The sequence below is a fragment of the Triturus cristatus genome, chromosome 2_1 (genome assembly GCF_964204655.1).
Source record: "Triturus cristatus chromosome 2_1, aTriCri1.1, whole genome shotgun sequence".
NCBI lineage: Eukaryota > Metazoa > Chordata > Amphibia > Caudata > Salamandridae > Triturus > Triturus cristatus.
In genome coordinates, this window is record NC_140581.1 from 35,814,261 (window position 1) to 35,839,527 (window position 25,267).

The following is a 25,267-nucleotide window of genomic DNA, read 5'->3' on the forward strand; positions in this document are numbered from 1 at the left end:
CAATCCCCTCACAAGCTGGAACTAAGCAAAAGCCATCACAGAAAACAGACAGGCTGGGGAAAGGCGTATTTGCTCTCTCACCTTGTGATGGCATGAGGTGCATGCCATCCTCAAGGACCGCTCAAAGTTGGCAGCAGGTAACTCTTCACCAGCAACCTTGTGGGTGTGAGTTCCATCTTGACCCACTGCTGCCGCACACACTCTGAGCTGTGCTCAAGGCTGCACCACCACAAGAACTCCCGGCCACTGAGTGTATGCAGGCACAAAGCTCCTTACAGAGGCCTCTCCTGCAGGGCTGACTCTGGTTAGGCTGACTCTTCTAGCATCCACTACGTAGACTCTTCCTGACCCTGCATGCAGGCCCACTAAAGCACTTCACCCACATCTAAACCAAGATCTCCACCCACTATGTATTTCCATTAAAAAGCACTCTTTTTTTACACACAAAGATTTTCCACCCTGAAAGCACCTGATCTCAACAAAGATTGTGGGGTGCTAGGGATTAGGCAACTAGAGAGGCTGATGAATCTACATTCCGGGGATCTTTGGTGGTTGGAGGACCCAAGTCACTGTCCACTAACAGCAGGAAATACCCCTCACTTCAGCCGGGAATACTCGTAGCAAGAGGAAGGGGAGAGATGTTCAGGTTGTGTGAGGGCAAATCAGCACTGGACTGGATTTACGGAATCTGCTTTCGAGCGTCATTGTGTGCAATGTTCGAAGATTCCGCTTTCAACACATTTCATCGCCAACTCCATTTCATTCCCGTATTTCCTCTATTTGAGATCTTTTGCGATCTCTATTTCTTGTTATTTTGTTTTCAGTCTTGGGTAGGGTTTTTATGCCTTATTGCATTTTCTCCCTCTACAGCACACATTTCCTTCTCTTTCTTACATTATTAGAGTTATAATAGTTGTGGTTCTTTACTTGGAGTCTCCACCTTGTCCACTGAAGGACAGCGGAGAACAGTGATGTGGCCGCTGGAGAAGGTCACCCTCTTCATCCTTGCCCAGAAGAAGGATAATGCAAGAGACATGAGGAACAGACCTCATTTGCACCACATTTGTTCTTCTTAAATATATTACAAGCTGCCCCAGCTTATCAAGAGCCTTAGGAAATTCAACCACATCACCCCTACGTTAAAGGAACTTTATTTCTTCCATCTCTAGGCCCAGAACAAATTAAAAAACAGTGGCATCATCAAAAGGGCCATCGGAAGTGGCATGCTTGCACACCTGGCCAAGAAAGAACCCACCTCAGGAGCTCCTCTGGGCACCAGGAACAAGATGGAGGAATGTGAGAAAGGAAACTGAAGGCAGGGGGGGGCAAGCAGGATCTGGAACAACATCTCCATCACCCTCAGACCTGCCTCACCCAGAAAGAAACAGAAGTTGTATCTCTTCAAAGAGAAACTTGAGCTCCCGCCTACAGTTTAGAGCTCACCCTCCTCCCCTTCCTCAACCAGGTTTGTTTATATAAATACCACCATATGGACAAATGCATAGATATACTGTATTACGTTAATGTTTTCTTTTACAAGCCTAGTGTAAGAATCAAATACAATGGAGAAAGGTGTCACGTCCCAGGTGACTTCCTGAGTTCTTGTATCTCAAGAAGCTTGAGCCATGGTGAATGTTGTGTCTACATACAGTGTTGACTATCACCAGGGTGGACGCCATCGGACTGGCAAATAGCTGCACCATTTATTATGTGCAGGGCCACTGGAATTATGAAGCAGGGGATGGACAAATTATGTTGCAGGGTTGAGGAAATTATGCGCCAAGAAAAAGCAAATTATGCAGTGTAATGCTGCGCATTGTGGGATAGTATTACTTCATTGTTTTGACATTTTTAAAATTGTTAACACTGTCAGGGCATTGTTTGCACCTCCTTAGTACCAGATTCACACCCGAATATAGTAACAAGCAACAAAGAGGTGACCTGTCAACCCTTCCAATGGGCCTGTCGCTGCAGTGTTAGTAACTTTTGAACTGTTTGATCTAGGAACAAAACAATGCCTTGTTTTGTTAAATTCTGCATATTATATGGCAGATGATGGATTATGTGGCAAGTGCATCAAATCTATAATTATGTGACCATGACAGTGGCCACACCATCGCATCATTCCAGTGGACCTGATTATGTGTAAAGTAGGAGCAAGAGGAGGCACTTACCCGGCAAAGATGGCACCAATGTGGCCGATGAACCACTCTGGGGCGTTGGCGCCCAGGATCCCAACGCTGTGGAAGCGCACCAGACCAAGCTGCAAGGATGAGATTCAGAGAGACATGATCAGTACCAGATCTTCATCTGCCATGGTCCATAAGGGCAGCATTTAGTAGAGCTAAGGTGAGAACATCACCGGCACCTTGTACAAGCACTTACTCAAAATTGGTAGGACATTCAATCCCTTTCAAGTCATCAGCAGCCAATAAAAATGGAGCAAAAGGAAATTGGAGCATGCTAACATGTTTTTCAAAGTTATACCAATGTTACACTAACATCTCACTTCCCGCCTTAAGGGTCCTTAATCGAGTACATGCACTAACCACACATTATAACTAAAGCTCAATAGCTAGTCTTAACAGGTTAGGGGGATCCACATGGGAGAGATCTGAGCCGTTTGCCAGGGGCAAGGAAGCCGAAGAGGGAAAGCTGTACTTGAAGGATCTGTGATTTGCTTTATAAGATCCAGGGAGATCCTTGGGTGATAGCAAAGCGGTGAAAATGTGGAAAACACCAAAGATTTTAAAAAAAAACATAATTGTATTATAATAGTAAATGTGTTACATGAATTAGTCCCATGTTAATAATATAGAGCATAGTGCACATATTAAAAAATCTTTATCGATTAATGGTCCATTCCATATTTAGACAAGCATTGGCATAGCCAAAAGGTCTCGCTTATGGGACCTTTTAAGTATTTAGCCATGTAGCATATTTTCCTGGGTGCTACACCATGGTTTGTTATATATTTTTCTGTAGACTAATATGAAAGTTTTGTAAACAAAATATTTGTAAAATGTATATCTAATATTTTTGTAACTGAAACAAAAGGAAATGAGACACAAACAATTATCCTAATTATGCTAGTGAATACATTGCATTTTCTTTTTCTAGTTTATGTGTTCAAACAGCCATTTGCTAGCAAGAAGCATGCATGCCCCAACTGCCTGTTATTTGTAAATATTAAATTAATTGCTAGTTATTTGCTGTTATGCTTGCACTGAGACAGAAAATATGCAATGCAATAGGTGTTCTCACACTGCTTTAGAAAGAACTTTTGCGTGCAAAACAGAAATTTAGTGAATAAAAGGCGCTATAATGCAGATAAAAAGCACAGAATTAAAAACCTATTTGCATGCATAAACTTGCACTCCCGTGTGTAAATTTAATCCAAAGCAATGTATCTGCCTAAATTAAATAAAAGTAATAAATGTACCGTAAAGCTGCAATATAAGTTCAAAGATACATAGGTGCAGCTCAAAAACGTTGTTTTTACGCTGCCTTGTGTAGCAGTGTGAATAAATCCTAGTGGATTATCATGTGTCCAGGGGGGCGGGGGGGGGGGGGAGGAGGAGACAAAAGGTCTGCTGTTGTGTGAAAACTTAGCGTGTGTCCTACAGTTACGAAGGGAAACCAGGAGGAACTAACGAAGTGAAAAGTAGCTTTGTTATAAAGATCCTAATCTAGCCATCTACAGCAACTGGCTGACAACCCCAGACATCAGAAAGTTACTCAACACGGTCTTTTCCTTCCCAGTTTGAGCCTGTTCATGTGATGCGTCCCTGCCGGCACTTTGTGTGATCTTTGGCACGCATAGTGCTTAGAAGAGAATGCTTTAATAAATGGACATATCCCCTTGCTTTACACTGTCACACAGTATGTCATTTATCTAATAAACACATTTTCAAAGTCAAGGAATGAACCCGAGCACTTTACACGTGCACCAGTTGCATTACAGAGGGACACGTTCATTTTGTTAGGCACGGGGAGATAAAGTAACTTGCCCAGAAACACAGGATGTTAAGCATTCCTGCCTAGATTCGAACCCGGTCCCCCATGAAAACAAGCATTGGCCGCACGGCAGTAAAAGTAATGCCGCGCGGCCGTTTATGGGAAAGTCATTGCGATCGCTCTGAAAGCGAAAGTGATCGCGATGACGCGCTAAAGCACGAGTTTTCAAAGTGCTGCTGAAGGCTAGCGGTTCACGCGTGCACCCTCGCGTGAACGCAAGCGCTAGGCCAGCCAGCAGCACTTTGAAAACTCACCTCCAAAATGTCTCTCTGAGCCAGCGCATGCGCTGGGCTCAGCGAAACCTAAAAATGTATTAAATAAACACTGGAATAGTCTTAACGATGAGGAAGACATTAAATTAGAAAAACCTTTGTTTGCCTACAAGAAAAATACCAATTTACGCAACCAGCTGGTTCATACATTTAGAGAGGAACCAAAAAATAGGCAAAAAACATTGGACAATAGGGAGGCAAAAGACAATACGCGCTGTGACAATTGTTTGATAGGTGTTCAATGTATTGTGGCTAAGGAGGTGACACATAATGGTAGAACGATAGTGGCCCATACTTTAAACAATTGCCGCAGCAAGAATGTGATATACTTATTGCGTTGCCCATGTGGCTTAGCCTACGTGGGTGAAACGGGTCGTGAACTCAGGGTTAGACTGGCTGAACACAAATCAGCAATTAAAATTAAGAAGCTCAATGCTCCATTAGTGTCCCACTTTTTAGAGTGTGTACATAGAGAGACAGATTTCGCATGGTTTGTTTTGGAAAGAGTTAATATAAACAAAAGAGGTGGCAACATGGAGGAGAAGCGAAAAGCAAGTGAACAATGGTACATATCTGTCCTTAATACTATAAGACAGGGCCTCGATGCAAGAGAATAGTGGATAAAAACAGGTTAAATAATGGTATAAAATTTTGTTTTAAACTGTACTTCACAACATGAGAGAGAATAAAACAGCTTGTTCGTTTTGCTGATGCCATTGTTTAATGATATAGTTCAGTAATTCAGTCTAAGTCAAAAAACGAATCCTGCAGGGAACCATTGCGAATATCTATACAATGATCGCTATCATGAAGAGGCAATTCACCATGTATTTGTTTGTAATAGAATCTGAATAGAAACAGGAGTTATGGGGTAATTTCTGCATAATGAGAGGTTATCTTTTCGTCCCAAATATTTGCACATTCACCAGAATGGCATGATTTACCTAAACTAATTGTACTGAGGTTTCGACCATTGTAATGTTTGGTAACTAACCCACCACAAGATGGCAGCCACTATATATTTGTTGCCGTCAACTATGTTTACACAAAGCGGGAAGAGGGCTTGAGGTTAATTAAGCCACTACAAGATGGCAGCCGCTATTTAGGCGTTGCCGTCAACTCTGTTTACACAAAGTTGGAATTGGCTAAGAGGGATGAAGTACGAAGATCCTGTACTTTCCCCACACAAAGATGGCAGTCACAGGTGATTAACTCAAATACTACTTTGACTTTTATAACTCCAATTTGGCACGCATCTGTTGATGCCGGAAGGCTTTTAAATGGCCTTGGAAATAGATTAATAAACAAAGAAAACAGAGCACGCACTGAGATTTTTGAATCCCGGTAAGATGTATGATGGGAGTGCGTTTTTAAACATATGCAATGTTTGCAATGCATTGATTTGTAAATAGGGTGGGGATAGATAATATCGCATTGAATGCTACTCAATGTGAAGAAGTCCTTTGAGTTAATTCTTTGGGACCTTAGCGGGCCTTCAGGGTGACTGTAATATCGTTGCCCACTTTATGTAAAAGTAAAGAGGATCGCATCTTGATAACCTGAGAAACGAAGCGCTCCAATTGAATATCGGCATAGAGCTTGATTTAAAGTGAGGGCAATTAAAATAGTTTCAAAAACAAACTAAACAAGCATTGGCCACGAAAGTCATCACGATCGCTGTGAAAGCAAAAGTGAACGCGATGACGCGCTAGTGCTGCTGGCTGGCCTAGCGCATGGCGGCAACGTAAAGCCATATGGCTGCTTTGCGTGCGTGCACGCCTCGTGCACTGTAGCTCTATGCCAGCGGTAGCACTTTGAAAAGTCCCTTACAAAATGTCTCTCCGAGCCAGCGCATGCGCTGGCCTCAGCGAGACCTAAAAAAGGCATCCAACTCTGAGGTCACAAGAAATGGGGGAGGGGGATCAAGAAGCTGGATCTAGGTCCAGTGACTCGAGCTCCTGAAAAGTAGTATCGTTGCTAAGGGGAGTCACAGTCCCTAGGTAGGAGTAAGGAAGAGAGTGATGAGTGTGTGTCTTTCTCTTGACGCCCTCACACACTCCGAAAGATGTCATGCTTCATCATTGGGCGGTGCTCCTCGTCGGGCCGGCAATGCAATGCCCTACAGTTCCCCCGAAGGGTCACTTTTTCAGAGATCTTTTGAATGTTTGGTGTTAGGTGCAGTATTAAAAGATGGCTAGAGGGGGGTAGAAGCATGACATCCTTCGGGGTGTGTGAGAGCATGAAGATAAGGACACACTGTCCCCTGTTACTATCTTGAAAGAACGGCACCTAGCTCTCTCTTCCTTACTCCTCCTTAGGAACTGTGATTCCCCTGAGCAACGAGCCAACTCTGAGGGTCGGATTGTGAATTTGGTGAATGGGTTACTCCATCACAAAAGTGACGGATATCCCGTCCGCCATATTCTAAGTTCCATAGGATATACTGGAATTGTACTATGGCAGACAGAATATCCGTCACGTTTGTGATGGAGTATCCCATTCACCAAACTCTTAATCAGACCCTTAGTTTGCTTCTCAAGGCACCTGTTGTTTAGAAAGAAAAACAGACAATAGAACAATAAATTAAATTCTCTTCCTTGTTTTATGAGTGTCATTTATTTATAAATTTATAAATCACAATGGGAGTCTTTAGACATCATAATCTGGCTACACTCACCAAACTCTGAGGGCCTGATTTAGATCCCAGCCGAAGGGTTACTCCTTCACAACGGAGACAGATATCTTATCCTCCGAAATATAAATTCCACAGGAAATAATTTGATTTATATTTCGGCAGACTGTATATTTGTCACCGTTGTAACGGAGTACCCATCCACCGAGATCTAAATCAGGCCCTAAGGTTTGACTTCACTTGGAGCCACAAAAGATGATGCTTCTCTTCCACTGTCACTTCTGTTACTCAGACCCTTCTCTGGAGACACCCCAGCGGGAAAGTGCATTGAGAGTGATTGGGGACGGCTTGCAGAGGTACACAATAGTAGTTATTTTTCACATTTTCTGCTGCAACAACAGACTGTTGAGAGATCATTAGCATAACTTTTGTCTCCGAGCATTCATAACTGATGACTGTTACAGACTAGCAATCGAGGAAAGAAGCCTAACCCTTCACCGAGCCAAGTGCAAATTCTTAAAACCAACAATCAGTGTTTTGGGTACCGATTCTTGATGGATGGCCGTGGCCCCCTGACCCTGAAAAGGTGAAAGACAATAAGGGCAAGATTTAGATATTGGCAGACGGGTTACTCCATCACTATGTGACTCATATCCTGGCAGCCGAAATATAAATCCCATTATATCCTATGGGATTTATAGTGACGGACTAACCCATCCACCAAGACCGAAATCAGGCTCTTCATCTGTCACCGAGGTACGCAGCTTCCGCAAGATGGGTAATTACTGCAAGAGGTTTATCCGCAATCTGACAATGCTCACACCCCCCTGAGAGACTTGCTCAAGTCATCTGCTCCCTGGTCCAGGTTTAGGGTGCGTTCCTCAGAACCAAAGAGGCCCTCTCTGCTGATGCTTTCCTAGTCTACTTTGACCTAGGCAAAGCTACAAGAGGATCTGTAGAGTCCAGCCCGACAAAACTAGAGATGGTCCTGTCTCAAGGACCACACTGTGGGGAGTAGGCCCGATAGCAGACACCAGCTGAGCTGTCACCGTAGTGGAGCAGCGCTACTCTCAGATTGAGTGGTCATCTCTGTGTCCCTTTCACTGTTCACATGGACCACAAACCTCTAATCCTGTTGTTTAAAGGGTCTGCGTCCAAACCATTTTCTCACACCGAAAAAATGGGGCACTGCAGCTCCAAGAATATTCATTTGACATTGTCTACAAACCAGGGGTGCAAAATCCCACAGATTACCTGTCCCGACACCCACGAGCTGCCATGGCTGCCAATAAATAGGAATCTTGGTACACAGAAGAATTTGATAGCCGGATCATTGAATGATCCTGACCTTTTCCTGTATTGATGGACGACTTTAACAGCACTGCGGCCAAGATGAATTTCTCCAATGGGACGTGTGCACCTGAAAACTTGGAAAACTGGAATAGCTTTAAGCAGAACTTGGCCTTGCGAACCAGATTCTGGTGTCCCTCTATAACTTAAGACAAGAACATGCTACCTCCATAAAAGGGTGCCTGCTGCAAGGCCACTGGCTAGTGGTTCAGTGCCTATCCCCGTAGATAATACAAACGACCCAGGGAGACCTTCAATGGATGGTGAGCCCCAAGAGTCATCTGTGGATTTTTCAAAACACCCTGGTGCAGAGGTGGTGACGATCACTGTGAGAGATTAGGTCATTGGTTCAGGGAGTGAAAACCCTACTTAAGCAAAAACCACAACCCTTGTTGGGGTGATCCACAAAAGTCACTAAATTAACCTTTGCTTAACCCTCTGGTAGCTTTGCACAAAAGCAGTCAGGCTTAACTTAGAGGCACTGTGATCAGTATTTATGCAGCACACAAACAGTAATTAAGCAAAAACAGAGCATAGGACAAATCTCAAACCAATTTAGAAAAATAGAGTAAAATATAATAAATAAAATGGGACCAAAATGGCAAAAATTCAATTAATAAAACCAGAGATATGCAATTATAAAGGTTTAAGTAAAAATAGCTCAAAGAAGCAATAAGGGCTAACTGTAGTTATCTGGTGACGGTAGACCAGTGTAAAGTCACAAGTTCAGACTGACTGAGATGGAGTGCAGAACCAAGTTAATCCCACTGAAAAAGTTACCTTCTCAAAGTCCGGCGCATAGAGTTAACATTTTCAGGATTTCACAGTAGGAGCCCAACTGCTTCCAGCCAAGGGTCCAGGACCTGGGGAGGCACCTCTACAGGAGAAGGAACTCACTCCAGCAGAGGCCAGCAAGGGTCAAGAAGGTCCAGGTGCATGTCCAGACAATTGCAGCAGGTCAGATGGACAGTTGCAGAAGGGCCTCTGGGACTTATTGTGTCTCTGCAGCTCAGAACAGTAGGCTAGCCAACTGACCCTTGGAGTTGCTCTGGTAGTCCTGGGTTCAAGTAAATGGCCCTCTTTCCTTCAAGCAGCAAGGCAAGATTCAAGAACAAGCAGGCCTCAAGCAGCACGGCAGCCCTCTGGTAGCAGCAAGGGAGGTCCTCCGAGAAACAAGGAATCTCTGGAGTACAAGGCAGTCCTTCTGTAGTCTTCCACAGGTCAAGGAGTGCACTGAAGAGTGGGTCTGAGGGTCCACTGTTTATTCCTGGTGTCAGCTTTGAATGGAAGAATTCCCGGACCCTCCCCCAACAGATGGGGCTGAAATGTTCTTCCTCCCTGCCCAGGTCCCAAGATGTCTCAGGTGACAAAAGCCTAGTGTCAAATTCTTTTTGAATGTGCTGAGGCAGCTCCTTTGAAATGTAAGTGGGTAAGGGAGCAACTCCGTTCCTTTCTGCCAGGGTGGCCCTCTCCCAGGTCCTATTGTTCACTGCCCGGGTCAGAAAGCACATTCTTGATGGGGGAGAAATTAACAGTCCCAGGCAGCTGGAAACTTCTAGAAGACATCCAAAAGCCTAGGGTAGGAAAATGCCAACTTTCTAAAAGAGGCATTTTCAAAATTGTAATTTAAAATCCAACTTTGCTATTAAAGAGGATAATAAATTACAATTGATTTGAGTCCCAATCGAAACGTAGCACTTATTAAATGTAATAAAGTAATCCAAAGTTGTCCTACAGAAGAGATAGGCCTTACAGTAGTGAAAACCTAATTTGGACGTTTTTGACTATCAGGACATGTAAAATTTAAAAACACATGCCCTACTTTTTAAACATAATAAAGGTTTAGGCCTAGCATAAGGTTTATTTTGCCAGGCCGAATGTGGCAGTTTAAAACTGCACACAGGCTGCAGTGTTAGGCCTGAGACATGTTTAAAGGACAACTTTTAAGTGGTACAATAATTACTGCATGCCCACTGCATTTAATTTGCAGGCACTTGGTACATGTAGTACCACTGTATTAGGGACTTATGAGTAAATGAAATGTGACAGTTGGGTGTAAGCCAATTTTACCTTGTTTACCAAGTGAGCACAAGCACTTTAGCACTGGTTGGGAGTGGTAAAGTGCACAGAGTCCTATAAGGCAACACAAATGGATTCAGAAAACATGAGGGGTGAAGGCAAAACACTTGGGGATGAACTGGCAGACGAAATGATAAATTAATCAATCCTTATCAGACTGATACGTCAGCAGTGAAGATAAACTGCTGACTTATCATGGTCTGATAAGAACTGTTGGGACTTGTATGTGTGCTTTGGTACCATTTCCCTCCAAAACTTACCATGCTGGGACTTCGCTCCAGGAGGGCATGTTCACCCATGGTGGCAGGGTGTGTGTGCCAAGCAAGCACCACCATTGGGACAGTTTTTAGGTCTCGCTGAGACAGCGAAAGCTGTCTCTTTTTAGGTCTCGCTGAGACAGCGAAAGCTGTCTCTTTGAGACATTTTGTAAGTGGGTTTTCAAAAGTGTTACCCACATGGTTTTGCTGGCCTAGAGCTTGAGTGCACGATGGTGTGTACGTGCACAGCTGCTCCTCTGCTCCTTGCATTCCCCCCTCCCTTCTCACCCAGCCCTTTGATGCTCTGCTCGCATCTCCCTCCTCCCTGGGCGTGAAGGGAGACAGTCATCCTGCTTGATTAATGGCTTTGCATTCCCATGTGTTCCCGCAGTAAACATGCCCGAGGCGCCAGCCGAGCACAAGGCACACGGAGACATCCTCTTTACCCTCGTTAGTCCCTGTATCTCTATTTCCTTCAGAAGCTCTTGCTTTTCCTACCTTTCTGCCCAGCGATTTGCTTGCCAGCACTGCGTCTTTACTGAAGCTGCTACTTTCTTTTATTTTCGATTTTTCCCATACCTCTTTCAGCTGATCCTATTTTTCATTGTCTCCCCTATGTGATAGCCCTGATTCTCCTGGTCTTCCACCTCCCTCCTCCTCTTATTCCTCTCCATGTATTTTTTCTGCGATTCCCTTTTCCTCCTTGTCTCCATTTGTCTTCTCTCTTTCTTCCCCATTTGCCTAATGGTCATATTTACAGTGTTTATGCATACGTACACGCTTATGCAAAATAACTTTTTCCTTTTATACATATAATTTGTGCATGAGCTGTTTGTGCATGGGCTGTATTCATTATATGAATATAATTTTAAACATGTTACACATATCCACAGCTCGTACAATTAGGGTACTTTTTTCACGTGAAAACATGTAAGGCAATGTGCTTCGTTTACATTTGTAGATAGCCTCGTTTGGAACGCTTTTAAAATGTTTTCTTGGATTTTTTCTCTTCTCATTTATTTTTTCAACTGAAAATCTTTCTTCACTTTTTAGATTATATATCAATGATGTGTTAGTGCTCACAGCAATTTCATCGCGGAGACTTGAATATTTTAGGGTGTTTGGGGGAGGGGGCAAGTGTTTTGGAAGGGAGAAAGGCGTGTACCTTGATTTCTTGTCTGTCCTTTGCTCTGTTTTCATCAACGAAGGGGAGTTTGAGGCGTTTTATGTAGAAACACGTTCTTCACTGTTCACTGAGATGGAGCCCCGTTCACAAAGATCGCACTTACAGTAACAGGGCATGTTTTATTTGACCTGCACCCCTTAACGATTCCCTCCCCATTCTGCCCAAATTGTCCGAAGGTTCATTTGAATCACACCCGCAGTTCTTAAAATAATACACACACTACCCACAGTGGCATGTTTGTGGTAATGCATCATGTTGGAAACATAGTGGCATGTTGATGGCAGTCTGCATCTTTCCTGACACATGATGCAATGTGCAAAGCCTGCGTTCCTCAACATATCATCTCACCCTATGCAGTTTTTGACCAATTCCGCTCCGTGAAGCGGATTGCCCAGTCTGAGACGCTATTCTCCTTGTAGAATGGCGGCCGTCCTGTCTGTGCTAGTATGTATCCTTTAGAAGACAAACGATTCAGTCTGTCACTGTATACGTTCCTTGGAGAAAACCTCCCAGACTGTGACAATTTCTAGCCCTTTAAATGCCCACTGTCCAGTTTGTGACACTATGTAGACCCTAGAATGCCACCTAGCCCCTCTGCTGCACTATGCAATCCTTAGAATGGCACCTACCCAGTGTGTGACAGGGTCATCCCTTAAAATACTCCCTACCCTGACTGTGACAGTATGATTTTTTTCGCAGTGCTTAACATACTGCCTATCTAGGCTGACTTTATGCATTTCTTAAGTTTCAAAGTTTATTCTGTTTCACAATTACTTAACATCATAGCAAACTTTACAAAAAATAAAAGCACAACATACTAAAAACTAGCATTTGCAATGCAATAGGTCTCGCAATTGTGAGATTTTGAGCTATTGGCACTGTAAATGGCAATGCCTTTTTTTATGTGTTAAAAAAACCTGCAATTATATTCATTTACAATAACAATAGGTCAAAGTTTCTGAAATGCGAGACCTATTGCATTGCAAATGCTTGGTTTTTAAAAGCGGTTGTTCACTAGCTCGCCAATGAAGTCATATAGGACATAACGGAGAGTGACTCCCATGTTAAGGCCATGTCACTTGTCTAAACATGCCCAAACACACATTTGATTCCCATGAAAACAGCAGTCGTTGCTAAAATGAAATGACATACAGGTTACATCATGGAAAGATGATCAGTTATTATGTTTGAAATTTAAAACAAACTCAAATGCAAAAAGAGGACTCAACTTATATAAGCACCTCTAAAACCACTTAGCTGAAAACACCCCCATCATGCTGCAGTATAAACCTGCATGAGAAACTTTGATACATTAGTTGGTAAATTACTGAATAAAGCATTGTGGTTAGCCCTTGCTCCTGGAAGGCAACAACAAGTAACTTCACACCAGGTATGGCTGTATCACACCAGTCTTTTTTAAAGTGAAGTCTCCCATCTTTCATGCAACAAAACGCACAGTGTAGGGGAAGTGACATTGCTTGCCCTTTGGCCTCAATGACATCACTTAGTTGAACCCTTATTTCTCTCTTAGCCTCTTACTAATCATGTTCCAGCCTCCTTGACCTTTAATAGCAGGGGCTGCTAAATCTGCCAGGAGCAAACAAGCATTGGCAAATCATAATGCTGCCTGGGAAGAAAAAGCACGGGGCAGAGGCAAAGTCGCAGGCGAGGGCATATCCTGGGCAAAGGGCAAGAGTTATAGGCATAAGCAGGAGCTTTGGAAGAGGTGAGCAGTGACCCACCCTTTCAGTGACCATTTATATTGACAGTGTTCCTTTTCACCACCTCCCTCAAAATAACCACTCGCTCGTTGCATTGACCCTCGATTGACTAGTGACCCCTCTTTCTATCGGCATGTCTTGAGGCAGTGTACCACCCTTCGTTTCCCTCATTGTTAGGTATCCACACCTCATCCCCAGTAGCTCTTTGTTGCATGAGCCATTGGATATTCAAAGATCACGCTGGAAAATATATACATGTTGTATAGACTGGCTTCTGGTGCCCACTGCATCTGATATCACACAAGCCTTCTCAGTGTTTGTTATCACAATGCCACCCAGGAAAAAGAAGCATGCGGCAAAGGCAAGCATGTATTCCAGAATCAGACTGCATGACCCAGTGTGTAGTAATTGTATAGCTATTCAATCCTTGGCGACACAGCACCCTAGATAATGTGCTGAATGGCTAAACACTTTTAAGGTCCCAAAGGCGAGACCTATTGGCTATGCCAGTGCTTGTTTTGTTTGACTTCAGTTCCTCCTACTTAGACTGTGTTTCTGATGTGTGAAATCTATAGCATAGCCATCGTTTTGTTTATGTTTATCAATCAATCAATCAGTCATAATAGACCGCGGCTAATCACATGATAGGGTATCCAGGTGCTTGCAGGTCCCGAAGGTTCATTCGAACACCAAGGTCTTGAGGGCCCTTCGGAATTCCGAAAGTGTGGGGATGGTCCGAAGTTCTGTGAGAAGGCTGTTCCAGGTCATTGCTGTAATGTGCAAGAAAGAGCATCCTCCACTTCTGCTTCGGTAGATGCAGGGAGTATGGGCAGTTCCCAATCTTTGCTGTGATGTGGGAGAAGGAGCATCCTCCACTTCTGCTTCAGTAGATGCAGGGAGTATGGGCAGTTCCTGGTCTTTGCTGTGATGTGGGAGAAGGAGCATCCTCCACTGCTGCTTCAGTAGATGCGGGGAGTATGGGCTGTTCCAGGTCATTGCTGCAATGCGCGAGAAAGAGCATCCTCCACTTCTGCTTCGGTAGATGCAGGGAGTATGGGCAGTTCCTGGTCTTTGCTGTGATGTGGGAGAAGGAGCATCTTCCACTTCTGCTTCAGTAGATGCGGGGAGTATGAGCTGTTCCAGGTCATTGCTGCAATGTGCGAGAAAGAGCATCCTCCACTTCAGCTTCAGTAGATGAGGGGAGTATGGGCTGTTCAACATCTTTGCAGTGATGTGGGAGAAGGAGCATCCTCCACTTCTGCTTCAGTAGATGCAGGGAGTATGGGCAGTTACCGGTCTTTGCTGTGATGTGGGAGAAGGAGCATCCTCCACTTCTGCTTCAGTAGATGCAGGGAGTATGGGCTGTTCCAGGTCATTGCTGCAATGTGCGAGAAAGAGCATCCTCCACTTCTGCTTCGGTAGATGCAGGGAGTATGGGCAGTTCCTGGTCTTTGCTGTGATGTGGGAGAAGGAGCATCTTCCACTTCTGCTTCAGTAGATGCGGGGAGTATGGGCTGTTCCAGGTCATTGCTGCAATGTGCGAGAAAGAGCATCCTCCACTTCAGCTTCAGTAGATGAGGGGAGTATGGGCTGTTCAACATCTTTGCAGTGATGTGGGAGAAGGAGCATCCTCCACTTCTGCTTCAGTAGATGCAGGGAGTATGGGCAGTTCCCGGTCTTTGCTGTGATGTGGGAGAAGGAGCATCCTCCACTTCTGCTTCGGTAGATGCAGGGAGTATGGGCATTTCCTGGTCTTTGCTGTGATGTGGGAGAAGGAGCATCCTCCACTTCTGCTTCGGTAGATGCAGGGAGTATGGGCAGTTCCTGGTCTTTGCTGCAATGTGCAAGAAAGAGCACTCTTCACTTCTGCTTCAGTAAATGCGGAGAGCATGGGCAAGTGATAGGGAGGCGGAGAGTAGTCTTCTCAATGGCTGGTGGAAGTTCAGGCAGTGGTAAATGTAGGAGGGTCTTAGTTTGTGTAGAGCTTTGTGTGCATGGGTTTAAAAGCTTGAATTGGCATCTCTTATGTACAGGGAGCCAGTGGATTTACCTGAGGTGGGGTGTGATGTGGGTTTGTCGGGGAAGGGGAAAGATGAGTCTGGCTGTGGGGTTCTGTGTGGTCTGAAGACTCTGTAGGAGGTGTGCAGCCAATTCCTACGTAGAGAGCATTTCCGTAGTCCAGTTGACTGGTGATGAGGGCATGTGTCACAGTGCATCTTGTGTGCTGGGGTAGCCACCTGAAGATCTTATGTAGGATGCGCACAGTGAGGAAGCAGGTGGAGGAGACAGCGTTGATGTATAATTTCATGGTGAGCTTGTCAATGATGATTTTGAGGTTTCTGGCGTGGCCGGTGGGTGTGGGTCCTAGCTCTGATGGCTACTAGGAGTCGTTCTATGTGCTGTTGCAGAAAATAAGTAATTCCGTCTTGTCTGTGTTCAGCTGACGGCAGTTGATCTTCATCGAGTTGGCAATGCTTTTCATGCATCTAAGGAAGTTGGTTTTTGCTGGTGGTGGGATTGTCGGTGAGTGAGAGGATGAGTTGGGTAATGTCTGCATTGGAATTTATGTTTAGACCGTGGAATCTGACAATGTTGCCCAGCGGGATCATATATGTATTGAAGAGCATGGGGTTGAGGGATGACCCAAAAAGGCACAAGAGGTGATATCATTGGGTTTGGAGGTGAAAGATGTGAGGTGGTCCTTTGAGTTCTTCCAGTAAGCAAGGAGGTGATCCATATGAGCAACTCCCCTTGGATGACGATGTGGTGGAGCCTTTTGATCAGCCTGTGGTCGGATACGGTTTGATAATCTGCTGAGAGGTCGCGGAGGATTAGAGCTGCTGTTTCTCCTAGGTCAAGGAAGGTCTGGATGCTGTCGGTGGCTGCGATCAGTGCGGTCTCGCTGCTGTGATCCCCAAGCTTGCATAGATTTTGGCTACCCACAGACTGGCCCAGGAACTACTTACAGATAACAGCCTATCCTTTTCAGGGGCATGAGTTTGCAGATTACCTGCTGTCTCTGGGACTCCACCATGGGAGGGTAATGCCCCGTTGGTCTAAAGCAAATGGGCAAGTGGAGCGGTTGATGTAAACTCCACCCAGGGCCACGTGTATGCACACACACAGCACGATCACTTGGAGTGGGCGCTGTATTCTTTTATAAGATAGTATAGGCAGACGTCCCACACTACCACAGAACAAATTCTGAGTCAGCTGTGTATGGCTTGCTAGTACAAGGAATTGGTCCTCATCCTTTGACCTGGGATCCTAAGCATTTGTACAGAAGTGGTGGCTGCCCTCAGGAGGACGTGTAATAATGCCATGAGCCGAAATGAAGGGCGAACCCTGTCAATATTCTGCGGGGTGACTGGGTGATTGTTTGGCACCGCAATCCTGGTAGCAGATTCCAGCTTTCTTTTGAGCCTGAGTCACGGAGGATAATGTATATACATGGCACCATGATTACCGTCTGCAAATACCAAGACACAGTGACCACCAACATGGTCCTTTTCAAGTTTGGAAAGTTCCCCTTTCTGTCTGCCTGTGACAGCCAGAACCAGGAGGGTGTAGGGCTCACTGTGGTGGAGTATGTGGCTCAAGAAATCACTCTGAATCCCAAATCAGGGAAATGTGACTCCGCTGACAGAACTGACCCCCGCTTAAGGGGGGAGCGAGAGTCGGGATAAGGGGTGTCATGAACCCCACACTCCAGCAGCTACAGTGGGGTGGAGTTCTTGCTGGGCCTATTCCATCTGCAAAACAGCAGACAAAGGTTCATAAATACTGTGAAAGGGCCGGTGTGTGTGTGGGTAAGTAAAATTGTTAATGGATGGGTGGGTGGGTATGTAGTTGTGTGGATGGATAGATGGATGGATGGATGATGGATGGGTGGATGGATGGATGGATGGGTGAATGGGAGGGGGGATGAGTAAGTGAGTGAGTGAATGGGTGGATGGATAGATGAGTGAAAGAGTGGCTGGGTTGATGGATGGATGAATGAGTGAAAGGATTGATGTAGGATGGATGAGTGAAAGATGGTGTGGATGAGTGAAAAACAGGATGGATAAATGGATAAGTAAAAAAATGGATGGATGAAATGGAAGGGGATGGATGAAAGGATGCATAAGTGAGTGAAAGGGTAAATGGATGATGAGAGGAAGAATTAAAGCATGCGTGAGTGAAAATATGGATCGTTGAGTTAAAGGATAAATGGATGGGTGGAATAACGGTGAATGGATGAACGAAGTGAAAGGGTGAATAGAGGGATGAGCGAAAGGATGGATGTATGAGTAAAAACATGGATGCTGGGATGTCATGGACCCTCACCCTTCGCAGCTACAGCAGGGGGTAAAGTTCTTGATGAGCCTCTTCTGTCAGCAACTCTGCAGACAAAGTTGAGTGATGGGATGGATGTGAGTGAAAAGGTAGATGATGGGTGTGTGAAGAGATGGATGGGTAGAAGGATGAATGAATGAAAGGATAGATGGAAGGATGGATGAGTGGGTGGGTGTATGGATGCATGAAATGGTGAATGGATGGGTGAGTGAAAGGGAGGGTGGATAGATGGATGAAAGGGTGGATGGATGGAGGATGATAGAAAGGATGGATTAGTGAGTGAAAGGATGGATGATTGGATGGTTGAAAGGGAGGATGGATGGTTGGATGAGAGAATATGGATTAGTTTAAGAATGAATGGAGGAGGGAAAGGTCTGTTTATATTGGAGGACCCCGGCTGGGGAGGACTTCAGTTATGGAAAATAAATAAACACTTTTTCTTTTTGCCGTTTTATATAGCGCAAACTCAACCTGAAAGTGTCAGAGCGCTTTGCAAGAGCACCAGTTGCATTACAAGCGGACACATTCATTTTTAGGTCTCGGCCCTAGAGGCACGCATGCGCTGTTTTGAACCGAGGCATGCTGTATCTACTTCTGGGCATCCAGCCCGCCCAATGGCTTCTCATTTGCTGGCACCAGTGTCACTCCATTTTCTTTTCTCCCCATTTGTCAAGGACATGCATACGACATGCCTCTTCCATGGGTTGCCCCCCCCCACCGGCCATTTTAAGGCATTGTTTCTCCCCAATTTTTTATTATTTCTTTAAGATCGCTTTTCACAAGCACTTTTAATGGCCGTTCCATGGGGCATATCAGCAAGGCGAGGCGATAGAATTATCGCCGCTTTTGCGGCCGTTTTCACCCGAAAAGCGGCGATAATTTTATCGTCTAATTAGCATGCTCACGCTGACGCGTGAAAACTTGCGTTAGCGTAGGAATTCCTAACCCCCAGCTTTGCATCTCTAATGAGATGCAAAGTGGGTGTTCCTGACCTGACATGACAGGAGAAATGTCGCTAAGCGACATTTCTCCTATCATCAAGCACCACGCTATGAAGCATAGCGGCAAGAAAAGTAGCGATAACCCCTGTTATCGCTACTTTCCTTACGTCTGCTTTAGGACTGACTTAGCCATGATATCCTATGGAAGGTGGATATCATGGCTAAGTTTGTGAGTCCCTATCATCAAGCTAGGGCCACATTGGGTGAGATTATCGCTGGGTTTCCAGCGATAATCTCACGTTAGGCAGATAGCGTGAGGATTTTTATCGCTTTTGAGATAAGCGTTGCTAATAGCACGCTATCTCAGCGATAAAAATCCACGCTAACCGGCGATAATTATCCTAGCGCTAAGTGCGCTTAGCGATAATTATCGCCGGTTGTTGTTGATATGGCCCCAAGCGCTTTTCATGAGCGCATTTCACAAGCACTCCTGGTTTTTAGGTCTCGCCTGACCCAGCGCATGCGCTGGTCTGGCGAGACTTTTTGAGAGGGCTCCAAAAAGTGCTACCAGGCCAGCCTAGAGCTATAGTGCATGTGCGCGGGCGAGCGCGCCGAGCATTCCCGCGATTACTTTCACTTTCACGGCCGCTTTGATGTTTGATCGCGATCACTTTCGCGGCCGCTTGTTTTTTTTTTTTTTAAATGCAGCCTCCTTACATTTCGATCCTTATAATGTAAACACATTAGAAAAGTTGGCACATAGAGGCAACCTAGCCCTCTTAAAAGCAGCAGCGCCACCAGGCTCTTTCTGCTGCTACGTGTCTCTCCAGTATTACCTTGTGTGTGCGCACCTTCTCTTCCCTAAAGTGCAAGCCTACCCCCTCCCCCGGTGCTGGATCCTCGTTCAAACCAAGGTACACCGCATGTTCTCTGCGTTTTGGCCAAAACCTCTTTTAATAGTGTTCGCCCTGGACAGCGACAAATTTTAGCCATGTTGGAACATGGGTGTTAACATTTCATAGTATTTATTGTATCTGTCATTAAACATATGACCGACCTATAGGCTGACTTCGACCCTTTACAACATTTGCACCAACCTTCTAAATAGTGAACTATCTCACCACCGGTGCCCACTTAGTTTTAATTGTATTGTTCAGTTTCGTATTGAAGTAGATTTTTTTAAAGAAGATTTTGCATCTTAATGAAATTATAAAATGCAAAATTTGCTTACTAAAATGTCGACGAGCATAATATCGTTTCCACTCCAGTCGCCACGGGTTTTCACAGATAGGGCAGCTGGTGCGCATGGTATGTGTAGTGTTGCCCGAGCCGGGCCCGACCATTACTACGGGGGTCTCAGGAGATGTTTGTATAGCCTCCCCCTGTGCGTGTGCCTAGTGGACGCACCCTACGTCCACGCGGAAGGCACGCCAGTAATCAAATAAAAAGCCCGGAGCACTGGGCGTGGGCAGGCATTAAGCTGGCCACTATAGAGAACGTGTGTGGTCTGCAGTGATTTCTAGGCCCTAGGCCTGAACACGACAGTATGCAACTGGAGTCATCCAAATTGCCCTCTTGTGTTTCACCCGGGAAGCAGGGACTCGAGTGGTTGCATAGAGGTGCCACACACCTCACAACTCGAGCACTACGTACGTTTACATAAGGCCTCAGCCAAACCCCTCGCCTCTTTAATTTGAGAGCCTTGATTCGACCTGGGTTTATGTTACTTTCCTCAGTTTCATTTCACTTCCGGCACACTAAGCCCCTGTTGGAAACGGGCCTGGGGTTTCGCTCAGAGCTGGTTTGCCTGCGGTGCTACCACGCCTGTGCACCCCGAGCCCCGCACCTTCCTGACTCACCTGCTCGACTCACTGGTTCAGGGTGGTTTTGTTATTGCGAGCAGGCACTCCGTTGTTCCCCGATGACGCATCTGTGCACAAGGTATTTCAGACCAAGTTTGCCTGCTCACTGAGTACGCCAAGCCTTGGATGGGGACGCTTGCCACCGCCCTTAAGGCATCCAGTCCAACTTTCTAGAGTCTTAAGAACATCAAAAAGTTACCACGGCCATCCGGCGCTGTATTTTGGATTTTAAATCGGCACATTACTCAGTGGCTCTATAAGAACCCTGGAACCGTTTGTTGAAAGGTAGCCAAGAGTCCTTTGGGTCTAGTCATTTCGCATGACCAATAACAAACCATAATAACTCTTTCTCATTTTAAGAGAACTGACTATTGGCCATTACACTAATTTGTATTCCGCTCTTTAGGTGAGGGAAAATAAGTGAAGGTACTCCCCAAATTCACGCTTGAACTAGGGGCTGAGCCATTCATTTAATGGAATTCTGATTTTCCAATTGTACAGATGTGTTAAGATGCAGTGATAATTCTGCCAGGCGTACAGTATTCCTTTTGTCCTTGCATTTAAATATTGAGTAACACCTGGTCTGCAGTGACAACCAGATGTTATGATTCAGATTGAAAAATCCTAATATTATCCTTGTGGTGCCATTGACTATTTTTCTCATACTCAGGTAACATACTTCAATCAGTAGCCAGCAAGAGGAAAGCACAGCGGGTGTTTGATCAGCCCGCATGTTTAATACATATTACTTGCTTTAGGCACTCTGTCTACCGGCCATGTAAGTAGGTTACCTCACCCTACTTATTGCATTCTGCTACTAGATAGCGTTATCGAGATAACTATAAAGGGAACTATATTGACTGTCAACATATCTGGCAGTTTATTCCTATGTGCATAAACCTAGCAGCCCGTGCGTCCTAATGTCTCTGCACTATACGTCAGTTGCTGCTATAAGTAAAAGACTCTGCTAATGTATTGGTAAATATTTGTGCTGTGTTGTAGTTATGAAAGTGCTAAGTGGAGCCAGGAGTGTCAGTTTTATTCAGATAAACTATTCTTTTTGCCTTTTTTGACACAACTGTAATAAAAAACATGCAAGCTCAACAATATTTTAAAGATACATTTAAAGAATACATTTAGAAAAAAGAAAACCGCCTGGGGTCTAAACACTACTAGCATATGCTTGAAACTGAATATAGCAATGGGTGTCTGTTTCGTGAGGGATAGCACACAGTCTGTGGTTGTCTTAAAATTCCAGCATGGTTGCCACATTTAGGACCAACATTTTTGACATCTTGGAATGGTAAAAGGGTATATTATGGACAAGAGCGTTGCAGAATGGTGTCTTGGTTTGGATGAACAGGCAACTTGTGATCCTGTGCACTGCAGATGAAATAAGCAGCAAGCGACCTGTCCGTACTCCTTTGAGGTTGTAGTATCCTCTTAAGAAAAATTAAGATAAAAAAGAGAAGCAAATAAATGAGAAGAATTATAAAAGGAGACCATTGAAAACTAAAGGAGCAACTAGCACCGACACCGAAGAGCACCCATTTTACTGTGGATATGTATATGTGATGAGAAAATACCGTCACTCCCAGGGCAGGAGAGACAGTCACTGATGTGAACTGAACCATTATCCCATGCAGTACACGGTCATGGATGGAAGAAGAGTGTAGATGACATTCAGACAGACCATTGGCAGAAGAGAGCTCACCCAAAGACCCTCTATGTATTTGTATGGCTATATTTATACATATTTATTATATAATGAATTGTTTATTACAAGTTTTGTGCCAGACAGCTGAGCTTGTCAGGGCCTCCAAAGAGATGCTAGCAAGAACTTTTACAGTGCAAATCTTATAGCCGTAGGGTTTTATGAGGCAGTAACCAAAACCAAAATCCTCCGTACAAATGTAGTCTGTAAGATTTCATGTTACAAAATATCGGTCGTCTGATTTTAATACAGAGAAATAGCAATCAACTCCTAAATGCCTGTTGATGTTTTAATATATTCTTCTCACAATCAATATGTCAGTCCTACTGCCTTTATCATAAACAGCGCCACTGGAATTAGGCAGCAGCACAGGCCCAAATTATGGGGCAGGGTTGGCTAAATTATGCCGCATAATGCAGCACATTTTGCGACAGTATTACTTCATTATTTTCTCATTAGGTCAGACTGGGCAGCACATGCGCTGCTCTGCGGCATGCTGTATTGGAGTATTGAATAGAAGCCCCGCCCACTCTCCGCCCATATTTGTCATTGGCTTGTGTCATTCCCCTTCGAAAATGCTGACTTCTGATTTGTTAATAGGTTTTTTTAGTCCCTCCTTAGTACCGCCTTGTCTTAATTTGTAACCTCCCAGGAGGACTGGCCCTTTTACTTCGGTTGTTACATGGTACGTCTTTTTAGGTCGAGGACTATCCGGTCTGCCGAAGGCAGAACCGGAAGTCGGAGATTTTATGTTTCCTAGAGTGGCTCTTTAGCCCGCCTCTCTTTTTGCCTCTCCTCCATTGGCTGGCTTCCTAAATGGAGGCCAGCCATTGGAGGAGAGAGTCGTCCCTCCAAATAGGCTCCGTCTTTTCCAGATTCGGGGGCGTGTTCCTTGCTGTTCTTTCCACTTTTTAGCCACGCCCTTTTAGAACAACAGGAACACTCCCCCGAATCCGAAAAAGTTTCGAAGCTTCCATCCGCCATTTTTTAGGTATCGTCTGGCCGTGAGGATCTTCTTGCTGTTGTGCACGAGTAAGGTTAGCCATCTTGTTTCTGTGTGTGCGTTTGTGTACATTCACGACCGAGGATGTTATCCAGACTCTTTCCTCTCAGTCTGGAGCCGACTCTTTCCTTCTCCTATTCGTCGAGCCCGTCTCCACAGTACTCTCTCTGATCGGTGTAGCCCTTTAACTTATAGCGCTTTGGAGCCCTATGAGGCGCTGCACAAACACCGCCTAAAGATAGTGGCCAGAAGCGCCGAGTTTTCCTGCATTCCTTGCTCCTTATTTGCTGGGTTCTCTAGAGTTTTCCCCTCCTACCAGCTTCAGCGAGGTGCCCCGCACCCCCAAACGGAACTTGACAGCTTCGGACACAGTGATCTATCGGGTGAGAAGCTGCGGGCGAACACTGGAGGCTTAAACCCTTGGAGCTGCGTTTGGCCATTTCTATTTTTAGGGAAAAAATGAAATTCTCTTCAACCTGGATTAGTTTGATAGTCTGCGGCTGTACTCTGGAAATGTCCATCTCGTGTGAAACTTCGTCGGCTAGATTGCCGACTTTGGTGCTGGAAACCAGGGTTCGAGCCTCGGGGTCGCGTCCACATCCTGAATGTGTAACTTAACCGGTGCTCATGTAAAGCGCTCCAATACCTTCGGGGCGAGTTCGCGCTATATAAATCTGCAAAAAAGAAAAAAAAACTCCACTTCCTCCTTCTCAGTATATGTTCAACTCTTTCCTCTGACTTTGCTCGTTCTTTAGCGCCTTGACACCTCGAGAGGATAGCTGTTGGCACGTCACTATAAATATTCTTCATGCAACTGTAGCGTGTACTTCGATCCAGAGGTGATTTTCAGTGGTTCTTGTCGACAGTCTCAAGGTAGCTGCTGAATCATAGGACTGCGGCTGCTGTCCTGCCGGCGCTGTTCGACCAGCTCCACTGACCACACACCCCTTCACCCCATAGCACAAAGGTGTCTGTGTGCGGTCCACTCCAGCATACACAATCCTGTGCTTAGACCAACTTTAAACCGTACTCGTTGGACGGGAGCGCCGCATACATGCAATGAGTGAAACCGAAATACAAACATGTCTCCTGTCTCAAGGAGCTGTTATTTATTTTCGATGCAAAGTTATGTCAAACAATCTTGCTAGAGCTGGCTTTGTGTCAAAATCCAGGGGTGCCCACCTTGAAATACACCTGTGAGAGAAAGTAGCACAAAGCCACTGAATGTGCTACTTAAGGGTTACCTTCCAGCGCCCACAAAGTGTTGAAATGATGCACCTTGCATCATTTCATGGAGGCACACATTCTTGAGGAATCTGCCCCTGGACGTACCATGCAAAACAGGCTTTTATGTCTGTCTGCAGCTCAACGTCTTACCAAGCAGAACATCCTTATGTCTTCCAATAATCTTATTTTTTTTTTATCAGGTTATTATGATACATTCAAATTGCCCCAAAACGTATACATTCCCGAATTCACACACACCAAAAGCGCTAAAGAAAAACACGATGGATTTAAATATAGGTGTAATAATCTTGCATACCTCCTCTCTGCTGAAGTAGAAGCTGGTTACTCTCAGAATTCACTTCTCCACAATGCAGGATATGGACTACCTCACTCTCTCTTTGCTAATGCAATAGGTATCACATATGCAAAAAAAAGCTAATGTCAATAGAAATGACAATGCCATTATATTAGGGATACAAAAATGATAAAAAAATAATGAGCAATACCAATAGCTCTACCTATAATATTGCCGAGACCATTGCATTGTAAATGCTTGTTTAGTGTGTTAGCACTATTTTCTTTAATGAGTTTCTCCTCCTGCAGGCAAGACATGCTTCCCTGCAATATTCAGCTCGCCATGCGGGATGTCACTTTACGAGCAGCCCGGGACA

At 44.9% G+C, this 25,267-nt stretch overlaps 1 protein-coding gene across 3 annotated transcripts in view; it reads right to left on the reverse strand.

Annotated features, from left to right (window-relative positions):
* LOC146863662 (long-chain-fatty-acid--CoA ligase ACSBG2-like) overlaps positions 1–25,267 on the reverse strand; it is a 524,673-nt gene that overhangs the window by 364,305 nt on the left and 135,101 nt on the right. For all 3 annotated transcript variants that reach the window (XM_085627756.1, XM_085627760.1, XM_085627757.1), the window contains exon 3: positions 2,175–2,263. In XM_085627756.1, the coding sequence (XP_085483882.1) occupies positions 2,175–2,263 (89 nt within the window). The remainder of the gene's footprint in view (positions 1–2,174; positions 2,264–25,267) is intronic.